The 26800-nt window shown below is 54.6% G+C and overlaps 1 protein-coding gene across 3 annotated transcripts; it reads left to right on the forward strand.

The window, feature by feature from the left end:
• Positions 1 to 622: 622 nt before the first annotated feature.
• On the forward strand, positions 623 to 19704 carry DNAJB12 (DnaJ heat shock protein family (Hsp40) member B12). Of its 3 annotated transcripts, none has more exons than XM_059054250.2 (9): positions 623 to 856; positions 8347 to 8527; positions 9732 to 9877; positions 11893 to 12078; positions 12198 to 12277; positions 14232 to 14341; positions 15841 to 16013; positions 16577 to 16727; positions 17849 to 19704. In XM_059054250.2, the coding sequence occupies exons 1-8, from the start codon at positions 724 to 726 to the stop codon at positions 16696 to 16698; spliced, it is 1131 nt and encodes a 376-aa protein (XP_058910233.1). In that variant the 5' UTR covers positions 623 to 723; the 3' UTR covers positions 16699 to 16727; positions 17849 to 19704. The 3 variants fall into 3 exon arrangements, with proteins under 3 accessions (XP_058910233.1, XP_058910229.1, XP_058910232.1); XM_059054246.2 differs by having other exon boundaries at positions 16577 to 16721; XM_059054249.2 differs by having other exon boundaries at positions 16577 to 16674.
• The last annotated feature ends 7096 nt before the right edge of the window (positions 19705 to 26800 follow it).

The raw sequence follows: 26800 nt of genomic DNA on the forward strand, positions 1-26800 counted from the left end.
GTTGTTGATGTGTAATAACTCACCAAGAAAATTTCCCTTTCAGAGCCCTTGTATTTGCTCTTCTTTCTGCCTGGACCACCTTTCTTCCAGGTAGTCACATCTGGAATACCTGCTTTCTCTCTCTCTCTCTCCTGAATTCAGATTTCTATTAAAATGACAGCTTCTGAGAGAAGATTTCTCTATCAGGCTGTTTAAAATAGCACCATCCACTCTCAGTCCCTTTATTTCTTTATCTTTTCTTTTTCTCTTCATAGCATTTATCACTATTTGCATATATCTCTTTATTGGACGTCTCCCCACCCAACTACACACACTAGAATGTAAGCTCCGTGAGGGCAGGGGCTTTGTTTTGTTCATCTACTGCATACCTAGCCGGGCAAATAGTGGGTACTCAATAAATATCTGTTGAATGAATAAAGAGACGTTCGTCTCAAACGCGTAGAGTTACTACCAAGAACGTGCAAGCATACAAAACTTTAAGACCTCCGAATATGCCCCCTTGGACTCCAGGAATGTGGGCTTGCACCCTTAGCGCCTCTCTTTGACGTCCCCCTCTTAGAAGACATACGGTAGCGCCTCCGCCCCCGCTCAAATCTCGGAAAAGGAGGGGCGGAGGGTTTATGTCATCACCCTGCGACCGCCTGCCCCGCGACGCGCCGGGTGCTGGCGCAGCCCTTCGCTCTCCCGGCCTCCCCCTCCCAGGTTCCGCGCTCTGGTTCCGCCATGGAATCCAACAAGGATGAAGCCGAGCGCTGTATTAGCATCGCCCTCAAGGCCATCCAGAGCAACCAGCCTGACCGGGCGCTCCGCTTCCTGGAGAAGGCGCAGCGGCTGTACCCGACGCCGCGAGTTCGCGGTGAGTGTGAGGTGCCGGAGACACGGAGGGGACATTAGAACTGATGGGGGGAATACGGGAACGGACCGACGGGAGCAGTTGGAGGAGGGGGAGGGGTGGCGAGGCGCGGCTACGCCTGCGCACTGCGACGCGCGGTGGCCGCCGGAAGGTGTAGTCTTTGGCTCCCACGCCTCTCCGGGATGCTGGACACCTGATGACAGGGGCGACAGCGACTTCAGGTTTCCAGGTGCTTGCAGAACGCTCTGAGATTTGGAGTTCCCAAGAATGAGAGGCGCTGGCAGACGGGGCGAAAGGAACTTACGTGGAAGAGAAATCGAAACTACTTTTCCCAAGGGGCCTTTCGGTGGCCCAAGGCCAGTTGCCGGCCTGAGAAATAATATAGTTCAGGAAAATAAAGATAACTCCTCTGAAGGAGAGAATGAGTTTTATAGAGGGAAAGAGGACTTCCGACCTTCGGACGGCCTGAAAAGGCATCTCCATGTCTTCACTCCCTCGCACGTCTCCGGGCGAGGGTCAGTGACCACTCTCCTCAAACTAGAGCCTGCCTTTTTCACATTTCACACACCACCTTGGAGCGTCTGACCTGACACCGGGCTCTTCACTCCTTCCTGGAGACTCTTCTCCCGCTTGCGAGATTAAGAGCGATTGCCTTATCCTCCCCCACCCACCCTCGCCCCCAAGAGTCCATCAGTGGCCGGCCATATGGACGGCTGGACAGCCACAGGCTGCTAAGCGGCCCTGGACTTTTTCCAAACCAGAGAGGGAATAGTGAGGTTGTCTCTACTACTGATCACCTTTCTCTACCCAGGAACCCTTTTTTTCTTTAACCTGAGTCTTCTTTGGAGTTTTTCTTCATACACGCTGGAGGGGAGAAAGAGGTTGTCCATTAAAGATAACAGAGTTTGTGCCTGCAATTACCACTTAGTAAAGTGGCCTATAGCAGGTACTAAGAAGACCTGGGTTCTCATCCTAACTGCTACCATGTGATCTTTCTGAGCTTGGGTTTCCTCAACTGGAAAATTAGAGGGTTGGCACAGATAATGTGAATAACAATCATACCCATAGGGCTTTTCAGTTTAGAGAGCTCTTTCAGTGCATTTTCTCTCTTGAGCCTGCCCTATCAGGGAGGCAGAGCAAAGATCATTATCTTTGTTCTATAGATGAGGAAATACGTCAGAGGCCAGGGACTTACCCGGATTACATAGCTAGAAATTGGAAAGTTCTGTGACTCTCTACATGTTTAGTAAAGGAATGAAATGAAACTGAACAGCAGCAGTCAGCCTTCTAACCCTTCTTACCTGCATTATGCAATTGAGAAAGGGTAATGGTGGAAGAGGCAGCCTGGAATGCCTGAATTTTTCTCCCTTCTGATTATGCGGGTTGATCTTTGGCCTGTTTGCCTTAGAGAGAGTTTCAGTCTGTATTTTCCAGGACTCCTGAGGTAACCTGCTCAAGGAACTTTTCTGTAAAATCACACTCTGTAAAAGGGGAGCCCTCTATATGGGGGTGGGGGGGCTTCCAGCTCTCAGCGTTCTGACTCTGATACTTCAAGGGTTCAGAAACAGGCAGCCAAGAAAGGATGGTAAGAACATGGCCTGTGGAGCTCTTCTGTGAGCAAGCCCCCTGGTCCAGTTCAGGTGGTTGGATGGGTGTCCTTCCTGGGGCACAAGTACTGGAATTTGCTCAGGCAGAAGAGTGACCTGCTGCATATTTGTCATATTCATGTTATTCTGAAAAGAGTATATGGCTCGTGATTCCCTGTGAACTTCACCTTGTGCCATCTGCAGCCTTGCACTGAGCTGACAAGGATGTGGGGGTAATTTGGGCTTGAGATGGGGAAACCTTGGTTAAAAAATATTAGGTAGTTGTCTACACTGGATGTTTAACGTTTGAATTCATTCCGGATATGCATTTAATGCAAAGACTTCTTTCTTTTGTTTCATCTGCAAAGTCTCTGCTTGTTGTTAAGTGGTAATAACAAGATTGGTAAGACATGATTGTTCACCTTAAGGAGCTTCCGATCTAGTGAAGGAGACAGAGTTACAGAAAACGTAATATTGCAAACCATAAAACAAGAGCTGTGATTAAACAAAAATTAAGCACAGTGTTAGATTCTGAGAACTTAAGGATGGATGTGAAAAATCCAGTCCCTTCCCTCCATGAGTTCAGTCTGCTGAGGTGGAGGGGAGTATGGGGGGCGGGGGCGGCGTGGAGGATAAACTATAAGCAGTATCATGACGGGGACGTAAAAATAATTGTAGATCACAGCAAGGGAAGGCTTCAGGGAGTAGAATGGGAGGCCGCATTTGAACTGCACTTTGGAGGAAGGTAGGAGACTTGAGAAGGGCATACGGGGAAAAAGACATGGAGGCTGGAAGTTGTAAGAGGTGTGGGGGAAGGGATTGAGTTTAACAAGATGTGGAGGCTGTGTAGGTAGTAATTTGAGTGTAGAGAGGACTGTGGTTGGAAAATAGGATGGAGCCAGATGGTGGGAATTCTTTCCTGCCATGCCAGGATATTTTCACTTTATTCTGTAGTTAATGGAAAAACTACTGAAGTTTTTGATAGCAGGAGGAAGATAAGGATACTGTTCTTAAAAAGAACAGCATAGGGGCTTCCCTGGTGGCACAGTGGTTAGGAATCTGCCTGCCAATGCAGGGGACACGGGTTCGAGCCCTGCTCCAGGAAGATCCCACATGCCGCAGAGCAACTGAGCCGTGCACCACAACTACTGAGCCTGTGCTCTAGAGCCTGCGAGCCACAACTCCTGAGCCTGCGTGCCACAACTACTGAAGCCCGTGTGCCTAGAGCCTGTGCTCCACCACAAGAGAAGCCACACCAGTGAGACACCCATGTACTGCAACAAAGAGTAGCCCCTGCTCGCCGCAACTAGAAAAGCCCACACACAACAAAGACCCAACACAGCCAAAAATAAAAACCAAACAAAAAAATAAATTTTTTTTTTTTAAAAAAAATAGAGAACAGCATAAAGGGTTAATGAGTGGGAAGAGAGACTCAAGGCAGAAACCTGTTGGGAGACACTTGCCTTGAGTGGGTTAGGAGTTACGAGGGCCTGAGATAAGGCAGCATGGATCAGGATAAAGTCACTGGAGGAAAGGTACCGAGCCTTCTGTGAGAGAAGGATGCTGAGGAGAAATGGGGACTCAGAATTCAAGCCTGTGTGACCAGGAAGAAACCAAGGCTGAAGAACATGGGTGGGAAGAGCTGGGCAGAGTGCAAGGTGCCTGTGGGATGTTCCAGAGAAGCTGTCAGCTTGGAGCTCAGGAGAGAGCTCCCGATTCCAGCTGAAAGTCTGCTGTCATCAGCTGGATGGAGCTCACTGGAGTTGTGCCTGGCTGAGGTGAAGCGTGTAGCAGAGGCTGCTGCAGGCACAACCATAGCCACATCTGCTCTTAGGCAATAGGCAGAGACAGAGGAAGCAGGAGAGAGAGCTAGAGCAACAGCAGGAAGAGGCAGTCCCAGGAGAGGGCAGTGGCCAGGTAGCCATGGAGCAGTGTGTCAGGGAGGCTGTGAGCGGCACTGTCAGTTGCTGCAGAGGCCACGTGGGAAAAGGGCAGGTTGAGAAATGAAAGGGAGAGGGGCAAGAGCATGGGTGGAAGGTTGGTCTTGGAGAAGTGGAAGGACAGACGGAGGGCTGGAGTGAGAGGAGGCTCAGAGAAACCTCGAAGGGTCAAGGGACCTCACATTGAAAGGACGTGAGGGGACTTGACACTCTGCCGCAGGAGGTGGGATGGGGAGGCACCGAGGGCTGGACAGATGTAACGGGGCTCTGAGCTGGGAAGTCACAGGGCAGGGGGTCAGTCTGTCCCTTTCTGAGAATTTCTATCCATCTCCTGCAGCCTGGTAGCCCTTGGCTTCACTGCAGGCTTAGCGACAATGATGGAAGGCACTGTGTTTTCCAGGGAGCTAATGAGAACATCTGCAGGCCTCAGTTTCCCCAGCGTACAAAGTGAGGGTTAGCCATGGAGGACAGCTCGGCTGCCTCAGATTCAGTGGAAGCACCTGGCACAGAGACTGACACAGTTCAGAATGAGTAGCTGGTAATATTGTGATCTGGGCTGATGAACTGGCCAGCCACGGGAGCAGGCTGGCCAGGGAGGTGAGGGAACCCAAGGTGGGGCGCTGGGGAACTCAGGGCTTCAGAAGGTAAAGTCTCAGCACTCAGCAGGCTTTGGACCTAGTTGTAACCGTGAGATGTCAGGCCGTCCCAGACTCCAGGTCCATGCCAAAGGCTGCCCTGCATAGAATTACACAGAATTACATTACATAGAATTACGTTCTATACCCTGCATAGAATGCAGGTTCTATGCAATGGCTGGCTCTGGGGTCCAGGCTAAGTCAGGAAGGCCAGCGCACAGGAGAAGGGAGGAATCGGTAGCTGAGAGATTGGCATTCAGCGTCCAGGAATGAGGGATGTTCCAGGGCTGGCAAGGTCCAGGGTGGGGCTGTCTATTGAAGGACTGAGCGCATCCCCCCCCCATTGTGCGATCAGTCCTTCCATTTACCTTATTTCATGGAATCTTACTTACCCCCCTGAACAACTCTGTGAGGGCAGGGACTGTGTCTTCACTGAGGAATTAGATAACTTGAAAGGCCACATGGCTAATTAGCAAAGGCCGCAGACTGTCCAGCCCCACTCCCAGGCTCTTTCCCTAATCCAGCCTCCCTCTCCTCACTTAGCTTGGGCACTGCAGGTACATGGAGACACCTGGAGATGAAGTTACAGTAACAGATGACACAGTGTTTGCTGTGCATTGTGCTCAGTCCTTTGTAAGCATTTGCTCATTTACTGATTTACTCTTTCAAGTTTCTTGAGGGAGATAGTTTTACATGAAGAAGCTAAGTTAACTTGTCCAAGGTGACTCTGATGCAAGTGGCAGGCCAGGTTTGAAGCCAGGCAGTCTGACTCTCCAGTCTGGGTTTGAGGAGGGGCCTCCCCTAGTAGCTTTGGCCGTAGAAATGCTTTCACATCTACCTGAGCTGCTACTGTTCCCACCCCAGCTCTGGTCTCTTCCACCGATTTCCCTTCTTTTTAAATGTCTGCCAGCTTTACTGGGAAGGGGCAGAGTCAGGATTTGAACCCAATCATGTCGGTCTGACTCCATCGCCACATCAAGCTATTCTATCTCCTACTCTTTTGTTACTTTGCCTGTCAGCCACTGTGCCATGAGGGATGTAACAGTGAGACAGGATGAGGCGGTCACATTCGGCGCCTAGCAGAGGGGATGTCCAGGCCACAAGAGAGACTTAATTGTCGACAACCAGAAATCTTGAATTGCCACCTCAAATAGGAATGTTCTATGTGACCCAGAGCACATCCATTCCCCTTTGGGCTCTCTTTCTGCAGTGTAGGGAAATTAGAGGGGCTGATTCCGTGTGACTGCCTAAAAAGCTTCCAGAATCTTCCCTGAAAGGTACTGGAGAGAGTCCATCCCATCTCCTGGCTGATGCTCCTGTGCATCTACAGCAACTGAATGGCCGGGCATGTTGTCCTTAGGGCATCAGCCTGGACCACTGGGGCTTCCAGAGAAATCGAAATAAACAGCTTCTTTAAAAGCCCTAGGAAACCAGCAAACCAGCTCCTCCCTCAGTGCCATCTTGATCAGCATCGCTTTACCTGTTGGTTTCTTCCTTTGCCATTTCCTTGGTGCCTGGCATAGACCTGGAGCCTGGGACAGCCTGACGTCTCACAGTTACAACTGGGTCCAAAGCCTGCTGGGTGCTGAGACTTTGCCTTCCTAAGACTTGCAGCTCCCCAGCACCCACACCTTGGGTCCCCTCGCCTCCCTGGCCAGCCAGTTCATCAGCCCAGGTTACAGTATTAGCAGCCCCTCATTTCGAACGTTTACTCTATGTCAGTCTTTGTGCCAGGTGCTTATACACATCTCATTTCATCCTTATCTACTGTGAGGAAAGCGAGATTCAGAGCAATTTCACAGATCAGCCAGGGTCAGAGTGTTAGGAAGTGGCTGAGCTGAGATTTGAAACCTGGGTCTTTGTGAATGAACTTCTCTCTTGGGACAGCTGTGCTGGAAGGGGCTCCCCCTGCCAGGCTCGTGTGGTCTGGGATAGCAACGTAGTCAAGAGCGTGGTTTCAGGAGCTGGACATCCTGGAATTTAAGCGCTGCTACTCATCTTGTATAGCCACAGACAAGGTGATCAAACGCAGCTCCTTCCTTACAACAGGGATGGCAGTAATAAGACCCAGCTCTAAAGTCACTATCAAGATTAAATGGGCGAATACATGCAGAGCACCGTGTCCAGGCCTGCTGACTCATAGTGAGCACTCATCACTCTCTCCTCTCTGAGCGCCTTCTCGGGCTTTGCTACAGGAGCCTCTCCACCCCATCATGCAGGGCAGGCTCACCTGTCAGCCTCTGTATTTGGATTTCCCAGCTGCTGACTCAGTGAGAACACGTGAATTTACTGCATTTCACGGGCAGCGGTGGCTCAGGACACAGTGATCCACTTGAGCCCCAGTGCTCTGCTCTCAGCGAGCCCTGCTCCAGGCTTTGGGTGAGACCCACATGCGTCGCAGCAGAGAGTGTCTGACACCCAGCATGGTGTCTGGAGCCCCGCAAGCACCTGGCACATTTGAAGGAAGCTGATGACCATCCAGGCTTGGGTTTGAATAACTGTGACCCTCTCTGAGGGTGACAGCTAAGGCCCTGTATAGACTATGAACATTGAAGTAGGACATTTGATGTGGCCAGCCATTTGAAAAAGGTAAACAGTAGCAAGCAGTGAGCACAGCAGATGTTAGTCCTGAGTCTCACACCACCCCTGGCCCTCTGGGGCAGAATCACTTCCCCCCCATTCCTCTCCATGGCTAAGGGAGAGGAAGCCTTCTCCGGGAAGCCTTCTAGCCAATCCCAGCTGACTCAGATGGTCCTGCTAAGTGGAATCCCCATTACAGAGTACTTTGCCCATCTTCTCACTCAATGGAGGGTGGCTACTAAACACATTACTTTGGGATTTTTTTTTTTTTTTTTTTTTTTTTTGTGGTACGCGGGCCTCTCACTGTTGTGGCCTCTCCCGTTGCGGAGCGCAGGCTCCGGATGCACAGGCTCAGCGGCCATGGCTCACGGGCCCAGCTGCTCCGCGGCATGTGGGATCTTCCCGGACCAGGGCACGAACCCGTATCCCCTGCATCGGCAGGCGGATTCTCAACCACTGCGCCACCAGGGAAGCCCTACTTTGGGATTTTAAAAACCTAAAGCGTTAATGGTTTATTTTTATGCTGAGTTTAAAAATGATCTATACCCTAAGAACTGTGGATCCTAAGAGAGCAGGCAACTATCCCGTTAGCCCTCCACAGGCCCAGGTCAGGGAAGGAGCGAGCTTCGTTGGGAAAAAGACTGGGTGGGATGCGGGGGTCCCAGGATATCCCAGGGACAGTCAGTCCCTCAGCCATTGCACATGGCCTTGCTGGAGGAGGAGCCCTGAATAGCTTCCTTGCTTTTGCACAGCCCTGATCGAGTCCCTCAACCAGAAACCACAGTCGGCCGGCAACCAACCGCAACCCACAGAGGCAACCCAGGCGACCCATAGGAAAGCAGGTGGGGCCAGCGCCCCCTCGGCCAACGGTGAAGCTGGAGGAGGAGAGAGCACCAAAGGCTACACTGCTGAACAAGTAGCGGCCGTGAAAAGGTAGAGGGCTGGGCGGCAGGCAGGGGCCAGAGCCTGTTGTGTTGGGACGTTTTCAACTCTAGGGAAGGCTTCCTGCAGCCTGTCATCCACCTCGCCTGGGAGGGTCTTAAGGCTGGAGGAGGTTCAAGAAGTCGAGCTCACCAGGCCCTCTCCTTGTTTCCCATGAGGCTCTGGAGTGCCGGCCTCAGGGCTCCACTGTTCCTCCCACCAAGACAGCCCACAGCAGAGGCTAGAAATGCTGACGCTGCCGGCTTCCTCTGCCACTGGCCAGCAGGTCCTGGGCCTCTTTGCACAGCCCTGTTTGTCAGAGATGAGGCCTGGTCTCCGCTCCAGATACTCCCACAACCCACACTCCTGCCCCCAACAAAGGCCCTTTTCAGATCAGAGCCTGTGTGGGGTAGAGTGGAGACAGGAGACAGTTATCCCTCCAAGGCTTGGGCCGACCCTGCACAGAGCAGCTCACTACCAGGCTGAGATGGTCCAGCCAAGGCTTCTCAGGAGTAGCTGCTCCTCACATTTCTCCTGAGGCCTCCCTACCAGCCAGCCTCGGAAATCCCTCTGCAGTCATTCCCACATGGTCCTGGCTGCTAGTGAAGACATTGGCAAGCTTCAGGCCTGGGGTTCAGCCTCTGTGTGACCCAGCGTGACTATAGTTTGCCATAAAAGCATTTGCCAAATTTACATCTTTCTGACCAGACAGGATTTTGACCAGACAAGCCCATGGGTTATAAGCAATAGAAATTGATTCTGGGCCAAGAGTCAGGGGTTCTCCAGGGACCCCAGGAATAAGAATTAGTGGAAGAGAAACAGCGTCTCTTCAGGGCCCTGTGATGGGGTGAACAGACACCTGCCGTGTCTGGCCTCTGTTACCCCCTCAGACTCGGATAGCCAGGAGAGAAGAGCTGGCAGTGCCTGGAACACACCTACCCTTGGGCAGAGGCCCCTGATGGACAGACACTGACAGTCCTGTGGTTGCCTGCAGTGAGGGTGCTGTTAGCTCAGGGAAATGGTTCCTGGCCTGGCAGAAACAGCGACTGTCCCCTCTTAAATCCTGAGTGTATTCTTACTGTCTCTACTGAGCCTGTCCTGCTGGTCCCCAAGCCTGCTCAGAGCTGTGCACCCACACTGCTCTTTCCTCCCCTGCCACACCTCCCTGCCTGGGCCCACGTAGAGTTCCCCCACCAAGCTCCACTCCCTTCTCTAGGGTCAAGCAATGTAAAGATTACTACGAGATCCTGGGGGTGAGCAGAGGGGCCTCAGATGAGGACCTGAAGAAGGCCTACCGCAGACTGGCCCTGAAGTTCCACCCTGACAAGAACCGCACGCCTGGCGCCACTGAAGCTTTCAAAGGTGAGCTGGCCCTGATTCCCTAGTGTTTGGGTGTTCTGATCCCCTGTCCTTGGGAGGGAGGGAGGGAGGGAGGGAGGGAAGGAGGGAGAAGGGGCTTTTCCAGGAAATGGCCTTGGGAAGTGGCTCAAGTCCTCCCAGCTCAGGAGCTGCTTCCTGGGAAGAAGGTCCTAGTAGCCACTTCCAGCCACATGGTCTGTCAGAGCACAGATGGCGCCACTCCCCCCTCTCCTTGCCTCTCACTCCCCGGGTGTTACAGGTGGGGAGCTGAGGCAAGAGAGGACCGGTGGCTTCTCCAAGGTCACATGGTGATTGAGGGGCAGAAGCAGGCCTCCTGACTCACCCATGTTCACTTCCTCATCCTGGGATCTTGGTAGTAGTTTCCCTGTGCTGAGAAACTGGGTGGCCCTGAGTCAGAGCTTGGTGGTCTCCTCAGCACCAGCAGCTGTGGCCAACCCACCCTGACCTCTTTTACACACACACACCCTCCCTCTCACACCACGCACAGCCTAGGGCCTGCCCTGGGGGGATGTGAAAGTCTCTCTGGCCTCAGGTCCTGTTGGTTCTGGGGTGGGTGCTTCAGTTCTGGCTGAAATGATAAGCTGCCCTTTAATCATTTATATTTTCACTGAACAAATCAGGCACACGTGCCGGCTCTGTGCCAGCACTGAGTTGCTGGGCGCCGCAGTTCCACAGACATCTCTTCTGTCACACCCACCTTGTCCTCAGTGGGACCTTCAGGATCTTAGGCTCACTCCCTCTGGGGGATGGCGTGGTGACTAGCCGTGTCTGGCCCAAGCAGGGTGCTGTGCGGTACGGGGGCTGGGACCGCAGCCAGGTGGGGCGTCTGCGGCAGAGCAGACCCCAAGACCCAGTGTGCCATCTCACAGTGCTGCCCGGGTGCTCCATTCCAGGCTGCTTGGGGTTGGTCCCCAGTGAGGCAGTCTGTGGGCATCTTCCCCCGCTGCTGGTCCGCCAGCCCCAGGGGAAGAAGGAGAATGGAACTGGGGAGGCAGGGTAGCTGTGGGTAATGTTTCTCCAGCCCTGACCTCTGCCTGCAGCCCTGCCTCGACCAGGCACTGAGAGACCACACCTGGCCTCGGGGCCCTGGCACAATGGGAGGAGGAGGAGCATTCTCCTTATTCTCAGGGGGCAGCTGCAGATTGTGAAGAGGTGCAGCTTTGACTACTCCTTTGAGAGAGTGGGCCGCTGGAGAAGGAGCAAGAGACAAAGGAGGGCTCGGAGCTGAGGCCTTTGGGGCGCAGGCCTCCCACCTGGGTGGCTCTAATGGGGAGGCCGCAGGGCTGGGCCAAGGAAGAGCAGCTGGGACCTGGACCCAGGGCAGACAGGGCTCGCCGTGCCACACCGCCACCAGTGGTGAGCCAGGACGTGGCCCCTACTGGGAGTTCCTGCTGCTCTCCAGTTTACAACAGCACACCACATGTTTGTTCAGCCCTCATGTCGTGCTATGACTTCAAGATTACATACCCTCCAGAAAGGGGTGCCCCATCCCACTGGATACCTCAAGAGAGAGTGATGAGGTGGGGCCGTTTTGATGGTTTTCATAAAGTCAGAGAGCCGACTTGAAGCAAGACATACCTGGGTTTGATTCCTGGCTCTGCAGCATCAGACCTGTGTGAGCTGACACTTCACCTCTCTGAGCCTCAGTTTTCTCACTGGTAAAATGGAGATGGGCTGTTAGGAGTAAGAAAGATAATGCCCATAAAGGACCTGGCGCATAGAAAAAAATCAGACCATCGTCGCGAGGTGGAGAGTAAGGAGCCTGAGCATTAATCCTCCACACAGCCCAGGCTGCCCACATTCACTTAGAGGTGTTCCTGAAGGTCCCCCCGCTCCGCCCCCTCTTGCTCAACAGCCAGACTTCCCGCTGGCCCCTAGGACTCCTGCTTCCTAGAGCAGCACTTGAGTACCTGAAGGAAGTGAGCTCTTGGCCGCCACGGGCGCCTCCGGCCGCACCCCCAGCATCCTCGGGCCTGACCTTTCTACCTCCTTTCTAGCCATTGGCACAGCATACGCGGTACTTAGCAACCCAGAGAAAAGGAAGCAGTATGACCAGTTCGGCGATGACAAGAGCCAGGCAGCCCGGCACGGCCATGGGCACGCGGACTTCCACCGTGGCTTTGAAGCTGACATCTCCCCTGAAGACCTCTTCAACATGTTCTTTGGAGGTGGCTTCCCGTCGAGTAAGTCCCCCCGCTGTCCCCACAGCCAGGCTTCCCTGGTGGTGATGGTGGGAGACTGGATGCCAGCCTCTCCCGTTCCCAGCAACCCCACTCCTGACTCAGTGCCTCTGACCCCCCAGGTAACGTCCATGTCTATAGCAACGGCCGCATGCGCTACACGTACCATCAAAGGCAGGACCGCAGGGAGAACCAGGGTGATGTGAGTGAGGAGAGCGCTGGCGAGGGGACTGGGAGGGTGCCCGGTGCCACCCGAGGGGATGAGGCCTGGGCTGGGGAGTGATACCCCTCGCTGACATTCTGCGGCAGCAGTGCCCCCAGAACTTCAGCCGGGAAGCCATCTTGGCCCCCCCCCGTGCCATCCAGCTGAGGGACACCAGAGGGAGCCCTACTGCCCAGCACCCACAACCAGAGTAGGGGTTTCATGGCCTCTGCTGGGGGACGTAATGCAGAAATTTCTCTACCTGCAGGCAGGTTCCAGTGTGAATGGCCTTTGTGAGGTCCATTTGTTCTTTTGGGTTTTTTTCCTTTTTTTAAGATTTAATTTTATTCATTTTTGGCTGCATTGGGTCTTTGTTCCTGTGCGCGGGCTTTCTCTAGTTGCTGCAAGTGGGGTGGGGGCTACTCTTCCTTGCGGTGCGCGGGCTTATTGAGGTGGCTTCTCTTGTTGTGGAGCATAGGCCCTAGGTGCGCGGGCTTCAGTAGTTGTGGCTCGCAGGCTCTAGAGCACAGGCTCAGTAGCTGTGGCGCACGGGCTTAGATGCTCTGCGGCATGTGGGATCTTCCAGGACCAGGGCGTGAACCCATGTTCCCTGCATTGGCAGCGGATTCTTAACCACTGCACCACCAGGGAAGTCCCGGTCAATTTGGTAAGTCCTAAGTGACATTTTCCAAGCAACGGAAAGTTAAACTTAATGATAGAATTGTAAAGCATGACAACATAGGGCTGGCTCTTCTTGCTTCTTTTCAACACTCTTTAAAAATGTATACAGGGACTTCCCTGGTGGCACAGTGGTTGAGAATCCGCCTGCCAGTGCAGGGGACAAGGGTTCGATCTCTGGTCCAGGAAGATCCCACATGCCACGGAGCAACTAAGCCCGTTTGCCACAATTACTGAGCCTGTGCTCTAGAGCCCACAAGCCACAACCACTGGGCCCGTGTGCCACAACTACTGAAGCCCACGTGCGTAGAGCCCGTGCTCCGCAACAGGAGAAGCCACCGCAATGAGAAGCCTAAGCACCGCAACAAAGATTAACCCCTGCTCGCCACAACTAGAAAAAGCCCGTGTGCAGCAACAAAGACCCAACGCAGCCAATAAATAAATAAATAAATAAATAAATAAGTAAGTAACAGCAAAGAGTAGCCCCTGCTTGCCACAACTAGGAAAAGCCCGTGCCCAGCAACGAAGACCCAACGCAGCCAATAAATAAATAAATAAAATTTATTAGAAAAAATGTATACAAAAGCTATAACAAGACAGTGCATCAAACATATTTTGAATGCCACAGATTATAAGACCAGCTGGCTGACTAAAATTAAAGCAGTTAGCTAAGATTAAAATACTGCGGACAGTTGCAGAATATTTAAAATTATGCCAGGCAGAGGGGTTCTCTTTTGCTCTGATAATGTGGCCTTCTGTTTTTATCCATGTTTTAAACTTTTATTTTGTGTGTATTTAACATACAGAAGAGTTTTTTAAATCACAGATTATCACACAGTGAACAAATTTTTTTATTTATAATTTCTTAACTGGCAGTTTTTAAATTGGTAATATAGTCATATGGTTCAGAATTCAGAAGGGTGTATATAGGGAAGGTCTCCCTCCAGCCCTGCCTCCCAAGTGTCTGGAGGCAGACACTTTTGCTCACATTTTTTTTGGTATTTTCTCACAAGTAAATACATATACCCACCTCCCACCCCAACATTTAACCCCAGTTGCTGCTTTGTTTTTATCTGGGGAAACTGGCAGGTAGAGGAGTTTCTGTATTTGGGGGACCTGTGGGAGGGAAAGGGAGGGAGCGGCGTCATGGCCTATCTGCATGGCAGCTGGCTGCCACCACCCAGACTCCATTGTGCTGGGGGAGCTGGTGGCGTTTGCCACCAGCGTTGCCCCCCACCCAGGTCCGGCTTGGGTGACCGTTGGCTCTTCCCTCTAGGGTGGGCTGGGGGTGTTCGTCCAGCTGATGCCCATCCTCATCCTGATCCTCGTGTCGGCTCTCAGCCAGCTCATGGTTTCCAGTCCACCCTACAGTCTCAGCCTGAGACCGTGAGTACCTGCAGCTGGGGTGAGGCCGGGATGGTGGGTAGACAGGGGCCTTTGAGTCTCAGCACCCATCAAGGACCTTCCTTCCCATCCTCGTCCTGCAGGTTCTTGATCAAAATGCAGAAAGCTGCTTAGAATCCAGACTTTCCCTGTTAAGCTGAGGTTCTTGATCTTTTAAGGATCATAGTACCCTAAGAAAATGCATTGAAACCTGCAGATCTTTTCCCTAGAACACTGCACATACACCTGGTTTTCATATGATTTCACAGGCTTCATGACACTCTCCCCATCTTATCTGCTGGCCTTGAAACAAGAACCGCTTCTCTTCCATTCTGGTTGGGGGCCCTGGGGCCATGGGAAGAACAGGAGCTCTAGAGTCAGAGCAAGGGTGGCTTTGAATCCAGCTCCTCTACTAACTAAGCAGCTGTGTGACCCTGGAGTAGTTACATAACTTCTCTGAGCCCTGGTTTCCTCATTTATAAGATGGGAATAATGATAACATCTACCTGCTTATGAAAAATAAATGAGTAATACACATAAAACGCCAGACTCATTAGAAATGCTTGACAACATTTGTTGAATGACTATATGGTCTCAACCACCGATAGTGAACTTGGGCAAGTTATTTGCCCTTTTAAAGCGTCAGCTCCCCTCATTTATTTCCAGCACCTGGCCCAGAATCTGATACAGAGCTGGTGCTCAGCTTCTATTGCTGGAAGCCCTCTGCTCCCATCTAGTGGCCCGGCTCTGCCTGTGGACAGTTGGGAGCCTGCCTGGGAGCCTGGCAGGATCCCTCTCAGCCAGCAGGGAGCAGAGTCGGTCCACTGGACCCACACCAGCCAGCACAGGCGCTCTGTGGCCTGATGCCAGCCTTTTTCTCTGCAGCCCGAGAGCTGAGAGGCAAGAATGGGCAGGCAGGGGCTGTCCTCACCAGAGCACTAACTCCTGTCTGCATGTTGAGGCTCCTGCAGAGCCTGCAGTGGAGCTGGAAGATAGAATCCAAGAGCTGGAGGGATACAACTCCTTGGAATCCTTCCTGTCATTTTGTTCCTAAGACTCTTCACTCTATATTGGGAGCTCCTGGATACACAGGCAGGCCCTTAGCAACGATTGGCTTAGGGGATGAATGAGGGAATGGAGGCACAGGGGGCTCAGGTCACACAGCTCGTTAGAGGTGGAGCCTGTGCTCGCTCCGGGTTCCCTCTTTCCCTGACCAGGCCCCCCCAGAGAGGGGCTTCTCCGCAGAAGCCCCAGCAGCAATGTGGTAAGCAGAGAGCCTGAGGAAGGCCTTGCCGTAGTCTGTGCCACTCATACGGAAGGGACCCCCTGCCTTTTCTCCACACCCTCATTTGGGTAGCGTGGCGTTCCTGCTCTAGTTTGGGAAGGAAGCAGCTGCTCCTGTGGCCTGTGTGGCACCTCCTGTTGGGAGCCCCAGTCAGCCCTAGAGCTGCCCTGGGCCTGGGGACCCAAGCCCACTTTGTGCCTGGTCTGTTTCTGGCCAGGTCGGTGGGCCACGTCCACAGGCGAGTCACTGACCACCTGAACGTCGTTTACTACGTGGCAGACACGTTCTCTGAGGAGTACACAGGCTCCAGCCTCAAAATGGTTGAACGGAATGTGGAAGACGATTATATTGCCAATCTCCGAAACAACTGTTGGAAGGAGAAGCAGCAAAGTGAGTGTGTATGAGTGTGTGTGTGTGGGGGGGGGGGGGGGGGGCACAAAGCTTGAGAGCAGGGAAGGAAAAAGCCCTGTTCCCCCAGTGATCTGTGGGCCCAGCACCTGGCACTGCCCTGTGCCAGCCATGTCCTAGCCATGAACCGGCCTCCACCCCTGTGTTTCCCTGGGGCTGGGAGCCAGGAGCCACCTCGAGATGTCCTCCAGCTTCCCATAAATCACTGCAATCAGCCTGTTTGGCTGCCACAGGTAAGTATGTAGAGAGAAATTGGAACATTTCTCCTCCCCACCCACTGATTGGGCATCTGGATCTATCCGTGGGACCCTGGGGCCGTCTCACCAGAATAACAGGTTATCTCTTTGGCTGGCCTCACCTGTACTCTATAGAAAGGGGCCTCTATTCTGCTCCCAAGGTGGGACCATATTTCCTTCTCCAGGGTCTACCCTAAGGGAAGCCAGCTCTGCCCCAGCACCTGTAACTACCTTTCCCCTCCCGCACAGGCCAAGCAGGCATCGTAGCAGCCTTAGAGGTTGCCCTAACCCTGCCCCATTGCTTTGCAGAAGAAGGCTTGCTGTACCGGGCCCGCTACTTTGGCGATGCAGATATGTACCACAAAGCACAGAAGATGAGCACCCCGAGCTGTAACCGACTGTCAGAGGTGCAGGCCTCCCTGCATGGATAGTCCTGGGCCAGCCTGCCACCGAGGTCCAAGTATGAGCCAGGGCCTCCTCTGCCCTGCAACTCCTGGCAGCTCTGGTCTTGGTCATGAGGCAGAGGAGGGTGGGGGTAGGGAGGGAGGGAGCCTGTGATCGTGGCACAGTTTCCCTGTCCCCAGCCTGGCCTCCATCCTGCAGAGTTGGGACAGCTCTGGGGTGTGCTGGGAAACTGAAGTCTTTAGTGCCCTTTAGTGCTCCTCCACAGCACCCTACCCCGCTCGCTGGCTCTGGAGCTGTGGGGTGCCCAAGGCTGCTGCTGAGGGCCACTCATGCCTCCTTGATGTACTTCAGCCCTCCAGTCCCCCCATGGCCCTTTCCCAAGTGCAGCAGGCTATTATCTGTGCCCTGGGATTTAGGCTGCCGAGTATTACTGGGCCCCCGAAAGCCCCCACACTCCCCAGCTGACTCCAGGATGAACCACGTGGGAATGGGTGGGCCGAGAGCCCTTCCTCTTCCCCTGTCCTTCCAAGCAGGAGGAAATGGAACAAGATGGTTAGGAAGCCAGACAGCGCCCAGGGGAGGGAGCCGACAGGCTGGGAGCAGGAGGGGCGTGTGCCCCCAGACTGGTCCTTGTCTGGTGGGGTCAGAGGCACTCTCAACACCACTGCACCTGGAAGCTGCAGGCATCCGGCCCCCCAGGCGTCTCACCTGTGGTCTGAAGAAGGGAACAGAAGGTCATGAGTTCAGGGTCGAAAGAACAGAGAGCCCTTAGCACAGAAGGAGTGAGGGAAAAAAGGTGCTGGTAGCAGGCTCCCCGCCCCCTTTACCCCTGTGTGTGGATAGCAGGCTCTGTTCCCAGCATTTGCCAGAGGGGACAGCTTGGACCAAGCCCAGAGGAGTGCGGGCAGAGCCACTAATGGTTCTTTTTTGTGTTGGTCCGCTGCCCACCCCCTCCTCTGCCTGTGTCCCCTCAGCAGGGATCCAGCTACAGACTCTGCTTTGAGGCCATTTGCCGGTGCCTCTGGGAGAGAGAAACAGACTGCAGGAGGGCGACGGGGCAGGGGCTGAGGTGGACAGCGCCGGACAGGGCCGAGGAGTTGGCTTATTAGTGTGGGCTGAGCTGGAGGCTCTGGGGCACCTAACTGCCAAGCTAACTGTTACCACTCTCCTCCCCAGACTATGAAATCCCTGGAGAATTTGTGGTGACACGCACTGAGCCAAGGTGACGAACTGTATATTTAAGGAAAGACAAAAAAAGAAAAAAAATTAAAATGGAATTGGAGGCCGGACGCTGCACAACTGCCCTCTCTCTCACCCAGTAAATGCAGAAAGCTGTTAGGACAGACAGGAAAACCTGCCATGGGGCTGCTTCCCTTCCTCCCAGGGCTGGCAGAGGCTCAGGCTCCACATTGGCTCTCTCCTAGGATACAGAAACCATGACAACGAAAGTAGAATGTAAAACTTGCAGCAAATGTCTGTAGGAAGGGCTGGGGGAGGGGGCACCCAACTGCCTTTCTTCCCCCCTCCCAGGAGCTACCACCAGTCACCTCAGTGGAGGTAGTCAGCGGTGTTGGCCAAGGATAGAGAGGAGGAGGAAAGAGAACGCTCTGTAGAATGTAATTTATAGATGCGTGTATATGTATATATTTATATGTAAATAACACATATAAAGATACAGAGATATATAGAGATATAGTCTACTTTTTAAACCGTGCAGGGATTTGGTTAAGTTGTTGAGTTGATTTCTTCCCTGTTTCAGAAAACAAGGCCTGTTTGGGAAAGGCAGCCTGGTCCTTCAAAGGCTAGACATTAGCCGTAGCTGACAGCATGAGGAAAGTTGGGCCACAGCTTTTAACGTTCCCCTCAACCCCAGCCTGTTTTTGATGGCAGCAGTAATCATGATAGCATAAATCTGCAGAGAACTTGGAAGGTTGCCAGCTGTATGGTTAAACTGGAGGGGAGCAGGCTGCGGGGGAAGAAAGGACTCCTGGGGCCAGGTGCCAGGTCAGTATTGAGTCATGGTAGAGGCCCCAGATGGCCTGTGGGGATGAGACCACCCACCACAAGTTTGGCCAGCTCAGGTGGGCACTTTGTCCCGGTGTCCGGGAGCCCCCTGCCCCCCCTGCCACTGAGAGAAGCAGTGTTGGAGAGGGGAGCCAGGTTCTGCCTGACCACCTCCCCCTTTAGTCCCTATGTGAGTTTTGCCTTATAGGTGCCCCAGGGCACAGCCCCATTTTTGCTACTGGTTTTTCCTAAGTCATGTACCAAGGACTCCAGAAGGCTTTTCCTCCCAGAGTCAACCACATGGGGCCCAGGACGCTGGGGCAGAAGCCGACTCCTAATGAAAGTCCGTGACCATGGGCGCCTCTGTCTCTACCCTCCGTGGACATGATGCCACCCGGCCTTCTCTTGAACGTTGGATAAAGGATGCACCTGAACCAGAAGGGTTTTCTTATGGTCACCCTCAAATGAGGATTTTTCTCAAAACAGCAGTTGCTGCCAGGGGAAGGGAAGGGAGGTTTTATTTATTCCCACAGTTTATACTGGGCGTTTTGCAATTACCGTTTTTCCCAAATTTTCCTCTGGTGGTGGGTGTGTCATTGAGCCTTCCATCCTCCAAAGCCTTACTACCCCCAAGCTGCCAGCCAGGAGGGGATCACCACCCTCCCAGAGCTTCTCTTGGCTCTTTTTATAAAAGTCCCCCAACAAATAGGATTCTTGCTGGGAAAGGGAGCTTGGTTAAGGAGAAATGTCAAATATGGTTTTTAAACAAGGTCCTGCCCTGTGATGAAGCGTCCCCCCCACCCCGCCCAAAGAGATGCTCAGACCTGGATGTGGGTGAGAGCGCCTTGCCCGTGGTGGCCCTGGTGCTCGGCTCCCACCACCCCAACCCTCTGGTCTCAGTAGATGTCCCTAGATGGGCTGAGCCATGTGCAATAAGAACATAGATCCTAATGGATCCACTGAGAAGCTGTATTTCTTGAAATAGAATTCTGAAATTGTATATCTATAAATATATGTTTATTATGTGATTGGTTGGCCTTGGTGGGTCTGTGTTGAGGAAGGGGGTTGAGGTGTGTGGGGAGCAGGGCACAAGCCCTGTTGCTGCTGACACTGTCCAGCCCATACCACCAGGAGTTTTAGTGGCAAGCCTGAATGTCCACTCGCCCCAGCTGACAGCCACTTCAGTCACAAGTGTTGTTCCAGGGCTGACTCCATCCCCGCAAAGGGTAAGAGGCTCAATTAGGCCAGGACCCTGGGGTCCCTGATACCAGTCCAGGGTGGGCAGCCCGGGCCACAATCACAGCCCCTGCCTCCCCTTGGTCCTGCTCCCTCCCTTCCATCCCTCTGATTCCATCAGGCCTGCTGTGAGCCCAGCAGATTTCCCTTCTCCCCTGCCTCCCCTTGGTCCTGCTCCCTCCCTTCCATCCCTCTGATTCCATCAGGCCTGCTGTGAGCCCAGCAGATTTCCCTTCTCCCCAGCCCGGAGCTCGAGCCCACCCTGGCCCAGAGCAAGGGAAAAGTTCTCCGAGTTTCTTTCCGTCTCTGGCTGCACAGCCTTGCCAGCCACCCTCCTCCCCCAGAGGGCTGGAGAAGTTCGAAATGTGGCAGCCCGAGTAGGGCTTTACGTGAATGGAGCAGCAGATCTGCCCGGGCCTCCCAGAGACAGGGCCCGGCAGCCCTGACTGGTGGCCCCAGGCCCCTCCTGCTGCTGCTCCAGCCAAAGACAGGCAGGCTGCCCGGTGGTGCCACCGCAGCGCGGGAGCTCATTGGCTGCCCCCACCCGGGTCACCGCGGCCTGCCCAGCCCGGTCTGCGAGCTGCCACTTGTTGGCTGCAGTTGGCAGGGGCGTTGCCAGCCGCCCCCATTAACCCACCCGAACCCCCTGCCCTCGGCTGTGTGGCTCCATGAGCCAAAAGGGGTGGGACAGACGCCGTCGACTGTTTGCTGCAAAAAAGAGCCTTTGACAAGCGTCCTCACCCACTGTCAGGTGGCAAAACAAGCGCCTAGTCCATCCAGGCTCCTGGGATCAGCCAGCTTATCTCCTTGTCCCAGGCTGCCCCCAGGTCTCGAGAAGGGAACTGCTCCAAGGGGCAAGGAACACACACCCCAGCCCGACTGTAACCTCATCCCCGCCCCGAGTTCCCCGGACAGGGTCACCTGGTTGTTGAGGGCAGGCGCACAGACAGATTCGGGTAAATAGACTGTTGACACAGTGTCGGCTCCGGAGCAGCTCAGAATCCTTACCAAAGGTCACACCATGTGATTTGAGCAAGTCTGCCCATTTCCCAGAGCAGGAAACTGAGGCCTGGGGTAGGGAAGGTGATGCCCAAGGGTCTCCATGAAGCTGTGCACATCTTTGGGGTCTATGTGGCAGAGCAATCATTCTGAAAACATTTGCTGTCCTCAAGGGGATCAAACCCACTCGTGCCAAGTAGAGTGGCAGGAGTCCTGAGTTCAGAAGGGTGGGAAAGGGGGGAAAGACCACACTAAGGAAATGGACTTAATCTGAGAGGCTGGAGCTAGGGCCAGGCTGCCCTTATGAGCCATGCACTCTCTCTCCCGGCAATGACAAAGGCACCCACTCTGCTATGCAGGGCGGCTTCCCTGAGCTGGAGTCACACCCCAGAGGCAGAGTGGTGGATCAGTTGGGTGTCAGTGTGGACCCCACAGCTCAGCTGCCTCCTGGGCTGATCCACGTACTGGCTGGGTGGCCTTGGGTGTGTCACTTAAGCTCCCTCTGTCTCAGTGGCCTCATCTTCAAAATGCAGGTAATAAAACCACCTACCTCATTGGGTTATTTTGAGGAGTAAAAGTTATCACATATATATGCTTTTAAAAAAACAGTCTGGTACATAGGAAGCTCTATTTAAGTGTTGTTATTCATTCTCGGTCAAAGATTAACTGAGCACTAACTGGGTGTCAAATCCCACTCCAGACACCGAAACCACAAAGGTGGCTGAGACTCGGGCTGCCCTGGAGGAACTACCGGCGGGTAGGTGAACCAGCGTTCAGCAGACCCCAGTGGGCAGAGGACTGTGACGGCAACAAAACTGGGAGCATGGAGGTGCAAGCGGCTCTGGCTGGGGACTCTCGGTAAAGAAGCTGGCATCTGTGAAGGAGGTGACAGTGTGGGCAGAGCCTCAGGTGGGGTGAGTCCTCTGGCTAGAGGGGACGGTGTGGGCAAAGTCCTAAAGCTGGGTAAGTACAGGAGGGACCGCATTCAGGGAACAATGCATATGCCAGGTCCCCAATCTATAATCGTCATCTCGCCAGTCACAGCCAGGGGCCTTGGGCAGAGAAAGAACTTCACTGGGAATGAATGAACAAGAGACCCTGAGCCTCTCCCGAATCCTGGCTGTCCCCTGTCCACTCTGTTCAGCATTCAGCAAGCGTGTCTGAGCCTTTCTTGGTGCTGGGCCCTGCCCTCAGGGAGACAGCCCTGTAAGGCCAGGCATGTGGGAGGTGGATAGGGGAGTGGGGACAGAGGTTGGCAAAGCTGGAGGGCTAGGCCGTGGCATTCACACTGTCCCCCCTGTCCCTCCTGACCCTCATGGAGGGATGTTTCACCAGGAACAGAGCCCAGGCTTCCTGTTACTTCCAATAGCCCCACAGCTGTTTGGGCAGGAAATAAAGGTCCAGGGCCCAGACAGGACAAGGGGTGCAAAGGGCATCTCTAGGACCCCCATGGCCAAACAACCCTCTCAGAGCCCAGGAGTTGGGGCTTTGCTTGGGAGATGAGTGGGGAGTCTGACTGCCACATCTTGTTTACTGCATTCTTCCCTTTCTCTTCATTAATTTAGTCTAAACAAAGTCCCAGGGATGGCCTGGCTGCCTTCTATAGCTCTGACTCGGGCTGGAATTTTCCTTGGGGAGGACGGGGTACAGTTCTCCAGTGGAGCTGGTACTTGTAAGGCCAAGAGGTCAGGCTTAGGGCCTTCAGACTCTGGTCAGCACTCCCACTACCTTAACTGGATGGATTGTTGCCATTTTTCTGATGGACACAGTGAAGGGGCCCAAGAGACAGGCACCCAAACAGTGCAGGAGGGTGCTGATGATCTCTTGACAGATGAGGGAAGTAGAGGCCGGAAGGATGCAGTGAGGTCCTTTTCCTGTCTCCAGGTGACCTGCAGGTCCTCCCACTCTGACCTCGCTGCCCGATGCAGCCTGCTCCACCTACCCTTCCCTGACACGCTGCCCAGCCCCTTCTGCCCGGAGCCTCCCTGTGGCTCCGCCTCTGTCCTCTGGGGCTCCTGCCTGTGTTCCCACAGCCTGGGCCTGCCCTGCCCTCTCACTGAAGGTGCTTGTGCAGCTCTTGGAAGAAGGCTTCACAGCCTGAAGAGGCAAGGGCCTGTCTGGGGCCTGTCCACTTGTTCAGTGCTGCAGCCGTGGGGCCTGGACACAGTGGGGCCTCCGTGAACACTACTGAGGAAGAAAGGGGCACCGCCCAGCACTGAGACACCTTTCTGAATGCCACTCGTGGCTGTCCCTCTGCAGCTTTCTCCACCTCGCATACCCTGCCCAGCGTCACCCTGTAGGTAGCTTTGTAGCCAAAAACCCACATGCAGGACCAAGGACACTTCTGCCAAACTTGACAGGGCTCCAGTGAGGACCAGCATCCAGCTGGACAGATAGCATATGTGAACCCGGCTCCTGTGAGATAAGCCCCGAGTGAGGCCTCTCCCTTTTCCCCACCTCATGGGGGAAGCAGAGTCCTGCTGAAAATGCCCACTTCTCCTCTCCCTGAGGGGGGACGGCTGTACCAGGGGCTAGTATGAGAATCATAAACAGTGCTCATCCTCGAGGGGACCTCTGACCGCTGTCCAAAATGTTCCCCACCCCTAATGGGTGGAAGAGGATGTGTTCTCCAGTGCTCAGGCCGGTGCCAGTCGGCACCACCCACGCCTGGACACAGACCCAGTTCTGTCCCTGGGCTGCCCCACTGCTGCCCTGGCCACAGGCCTCAGGGTCACCGCTGGCAGGCTTTGCTACCTGCTGGTCACCAACCCAGGGCCCCGGGTGCTGAGTATGGCATCCTGGGCCCCATGTGTCAGACAGCCTCCCACAGTGCCACACGGGTAGCAACTGTTTCCATGGTGTTCAGGCTGTGAGCCCCAGGCTCACACAGCATGGCGGGGGTGGGTTCTCGGGGCCATTTCTCTTGGGACTACAAGGGGCTTCAGTCTCCTTCTGGTCCTTCTCAGCACTGAAGCACTGGGCACAGAGTCCAGAGATCAGGTTTCAAGCTTCAGCTGGAAAGGACATTTGTATCATATTTCATTTGTATCATTTAAAATTTTTTGTTACAATTAGCATCATTCCACAGACCCCACCTGTTGAGTCCTTAATGTCAGCCTCTGTCACCTGTGGAACCTATGGGCTGTTAGCCTGACTGGGGTGGGCTTTGTACAAACAGGGCCTCACCGGGTGCCCCAGGACTTGAGCCTGGGGTTCACACAGCAGGGCGGGATTCAGGCCGTGGGATGGAGTTGTGTGACCCACATCTGTTTGTATTATTAGCTCAGGAGCTGGCAGGCTGAGGCGGTAACACAATTCGAGGAACTGTTGACTCCGCTCTGGCCCCTCCCCATGCCTGCTGTCGTGAGAGCCAGAGAAGACAGCGTGAGGACTGCACGTCCCTCCAGGGCACTGCTGATCTCAGCATTGGCGGGGGGGCGGGGGGGCGGGGGGGGCCCTCCCCAGGGGCCTTGGGTGACCCCGGGTCAGCTGCCTGGCCTCTGGCATCCTCCTGTACCCTTGCGGTCCCAGCTTCTGCGGTCCTGGCGTCCCCTCCCCCTCCTGCCCTCCCTCCCCTCCCCTCCCCTCTCTGGCTTCAGCAGGGAAGGTGATGGGGTGGAGTGGGGGTAACCCTGCCTGTTCGGTAAGCTGGGAAGAATGACTGCCCCAGACCCCCAGGATGAGGAAGAAAGTTTTCCCTCTTTCTTGCCTTCCTCATACATTCCTACCTCCTCTTTCTGTCATTGGTGCCTGCGGGTGCCAGCATCCCGGGGATAAGCTAGGGAAAGCCGGGGCCTTGGCCAGGTGCCCCAGACTGTGGCTCCAGGAAAGGACCTGGCTTCCTGGCTAGGTGCCCAGCTCTGCACCCCAGGTAGGGGGATCTTGAGACAATCTCCCAAGATCCGTGTCCCATGGGATTCTCAGGCCTGTCCTGCAGGCTGTCAGGGGGGCACATGAGATGAGGTCATGGAAATCCTTCACAAGCCCAGAAGTGCCCCACAAGGTTAGCTGTGGCATAGGTTTTGGTCCTGTAACTTCCCTGAGACAGGATCAGGGCCCTGTGGGCCCACTGAACTCTGTAATAAAGGCTGAGACAGACCTCAGTGTCAGCAGGAACCAGGAGTTAGAGAATTTAGTAGACGGTGCCAAGTGCTGGGCTCGGGGTCTAATTCTGGGCTACCTAGAGAGGGAAACAAGGACACCTTTGCCATCGAGGCACAAATAATAAGAGTGTTAGAAATGGCAGGCACCCCAAAGAAGGGTCTCATACTGTGTCCCCCTGAGCCCTTGGGCCCCCGGGGGTGCGAGGGTGAAGGTGAGAGGGGGCCGGCAGCCCTGCCCGTGCTTCAGTCACCCACTGAACAACAAATGTTTAGTGCAGTTGGACCTTTGATTGGAGAAGAGGTTCTACTACAAAAATAAATATTGAAAAACCAGAGACCTCATCTAACCCCACAATTTCACCAATGCGGAAACTGAGGCCAGAAAAGAGAAGTGGTTTGCCTAAGGCTGCCCAGCTCAGTTGTGTCAGAGCTGCTGCCTAGGCCACTCACTCCTGGTCTGTGGAAAAGGGCCAGCACCCCGAGGATGAGGAGGACAATGGCAAAGCGAGGCCCCCCCATCAAGGTCTGGGCCTCAGCCACAGCTCCTTTAATATGACCCCTGAGGCGAGGCCTCAGGGCCAGGAGCCCTGTTGACCAGATGCTGATCTGGGCTGGAGAGGAGGGCAAAGGCCCACTTTCCCGACCAGCTGAGAGCTCTGCGGGCTGTCAGCCCCAGCAAGGCCTCTCCAACTAACCAACTACCCCAGCCCCAGCTTTCCAGCCTGCCACCCACTGCCCCAGGCATTCTCTGAGTCCTTACTGCAAGTAGCTGAGGCAGGCAGACAGGTGCCCCTCTCCCCCATTTTACAGTTGACTGAGGCACCCGGCGGTAAGTGGGCCTGGAACCGAGCCTCCCCAATGCCAACCCTGTGCTCTCGTCATTACTTCCTGCTCTTCACAGTGTCTTTCCCCAGCACCCCTCCTCCCCCAACACCGGCTCTGCTCACCCTTGCACTCAGCCCTGTGCTGACTGGCCCAACGTTCCCCTCGTTGGCTTTAGCAAGGAGAGGCACCCCGACCAAGGTGCTGCCCGGGTCTCTCAGCCCGTGCAGAGCTCCTGGCCTTTTGCACAGCCCAGGCCCAGTCCCTCCCCTTGGAGGTGGATTCTGTTCACCATCCCCTGACTGCAGAGAGGGCTCAGGCCAGGAACTTGGTCCTCTAGCCATGACTAGGTGGGACTAGGCCAGGACATCCAAACAAGCTCCCAACACCTGCCCTTTCCCCAAGATACAGACCATAACTCAGTGCCAGGGCAACCAACAGTCTCGGCTTATCCAGGACTCTCCTGCTTGGCACTGAAAGTCCCAGGAAATTCCTCATACCTGGGCAAGCTGGGACAACTGGTCACCCTACTCAGCACACACATACCCAGGGTCTTCGTGCCTTCCCCATCCCCTACTGAGTGGGGTCTTTCTTCATTCTATACCCCTGGTCTCCACTGAGGCTAATGAGTGGGACCATGGTCAGTCCACTCAAACTATCTGGCCCCCTCAGACTGGCCTGGGGCCTAGCACAGGCCCAGAGTCTGCTAAGGTGAGCAGAGGGTCCACAACCTGTTGGAGGTGTCCTGCCCCAGGCCCTGTGAGATAGATAGCAGAGGGAGCCCGCGAAAAGCCTGGTGGGATCCTGGGCCTTGATCCCCACCCAGCTTTATCCTCAGGCTGGGGGCAGGCCACTCCGGGGTGACCCCGGGTGGGGCAGCCCTAGAGCTGGAGCCAGGCAGGGCCTGCCTGGGGCTCACTGAGGCGGCCTCTACCTGTCTAGGCTTGAGGTGAGTCATTTTCTC

Source organism: Kogia breviceps, chromosome 2 (assembly GCF_026419965.1).
Source record: "Kogia breviceps isolate mKogBre1 chromosome 2, mKogBre1 haplotype 1, whole genome shotgun sequence".
In the NCBI taxonomy this organism is placed as follows: Eukaryota; Metazoa; Chordata; class Mammalia; order Artiodactyla; family Physeteridae; genus Kogia; species Kogia breviceps.

What these genes read in the sequence shown, in the direction of transcription:
- DNAJB12 (XM_059054249.2), top strand. Translation starts at nt 724, where the DNA reads ATGGAATCCAACAAGGATGAAGCCGAGCGCTGTATTAGCATCGCCCTC. An exon ending in CAAGTAGCGGCCGTGAAAAG is followed by an intron (nt 8,528 to 9,731) that starts GTAGAGGGCTGG and finishes TCCCTTCTCTAG; the next exon opens with GGTCAAGCAATGTAAAGATT. An exon ending in GCTGTAACCGACTGTCAGAG is followed by an intron (nt 16,675 to 17,848) that starts GTGCAGGCCTCC and finishes TCTCCTCCCCAG; the next exon opens with ACTATGAAATCCCTGGAGAA.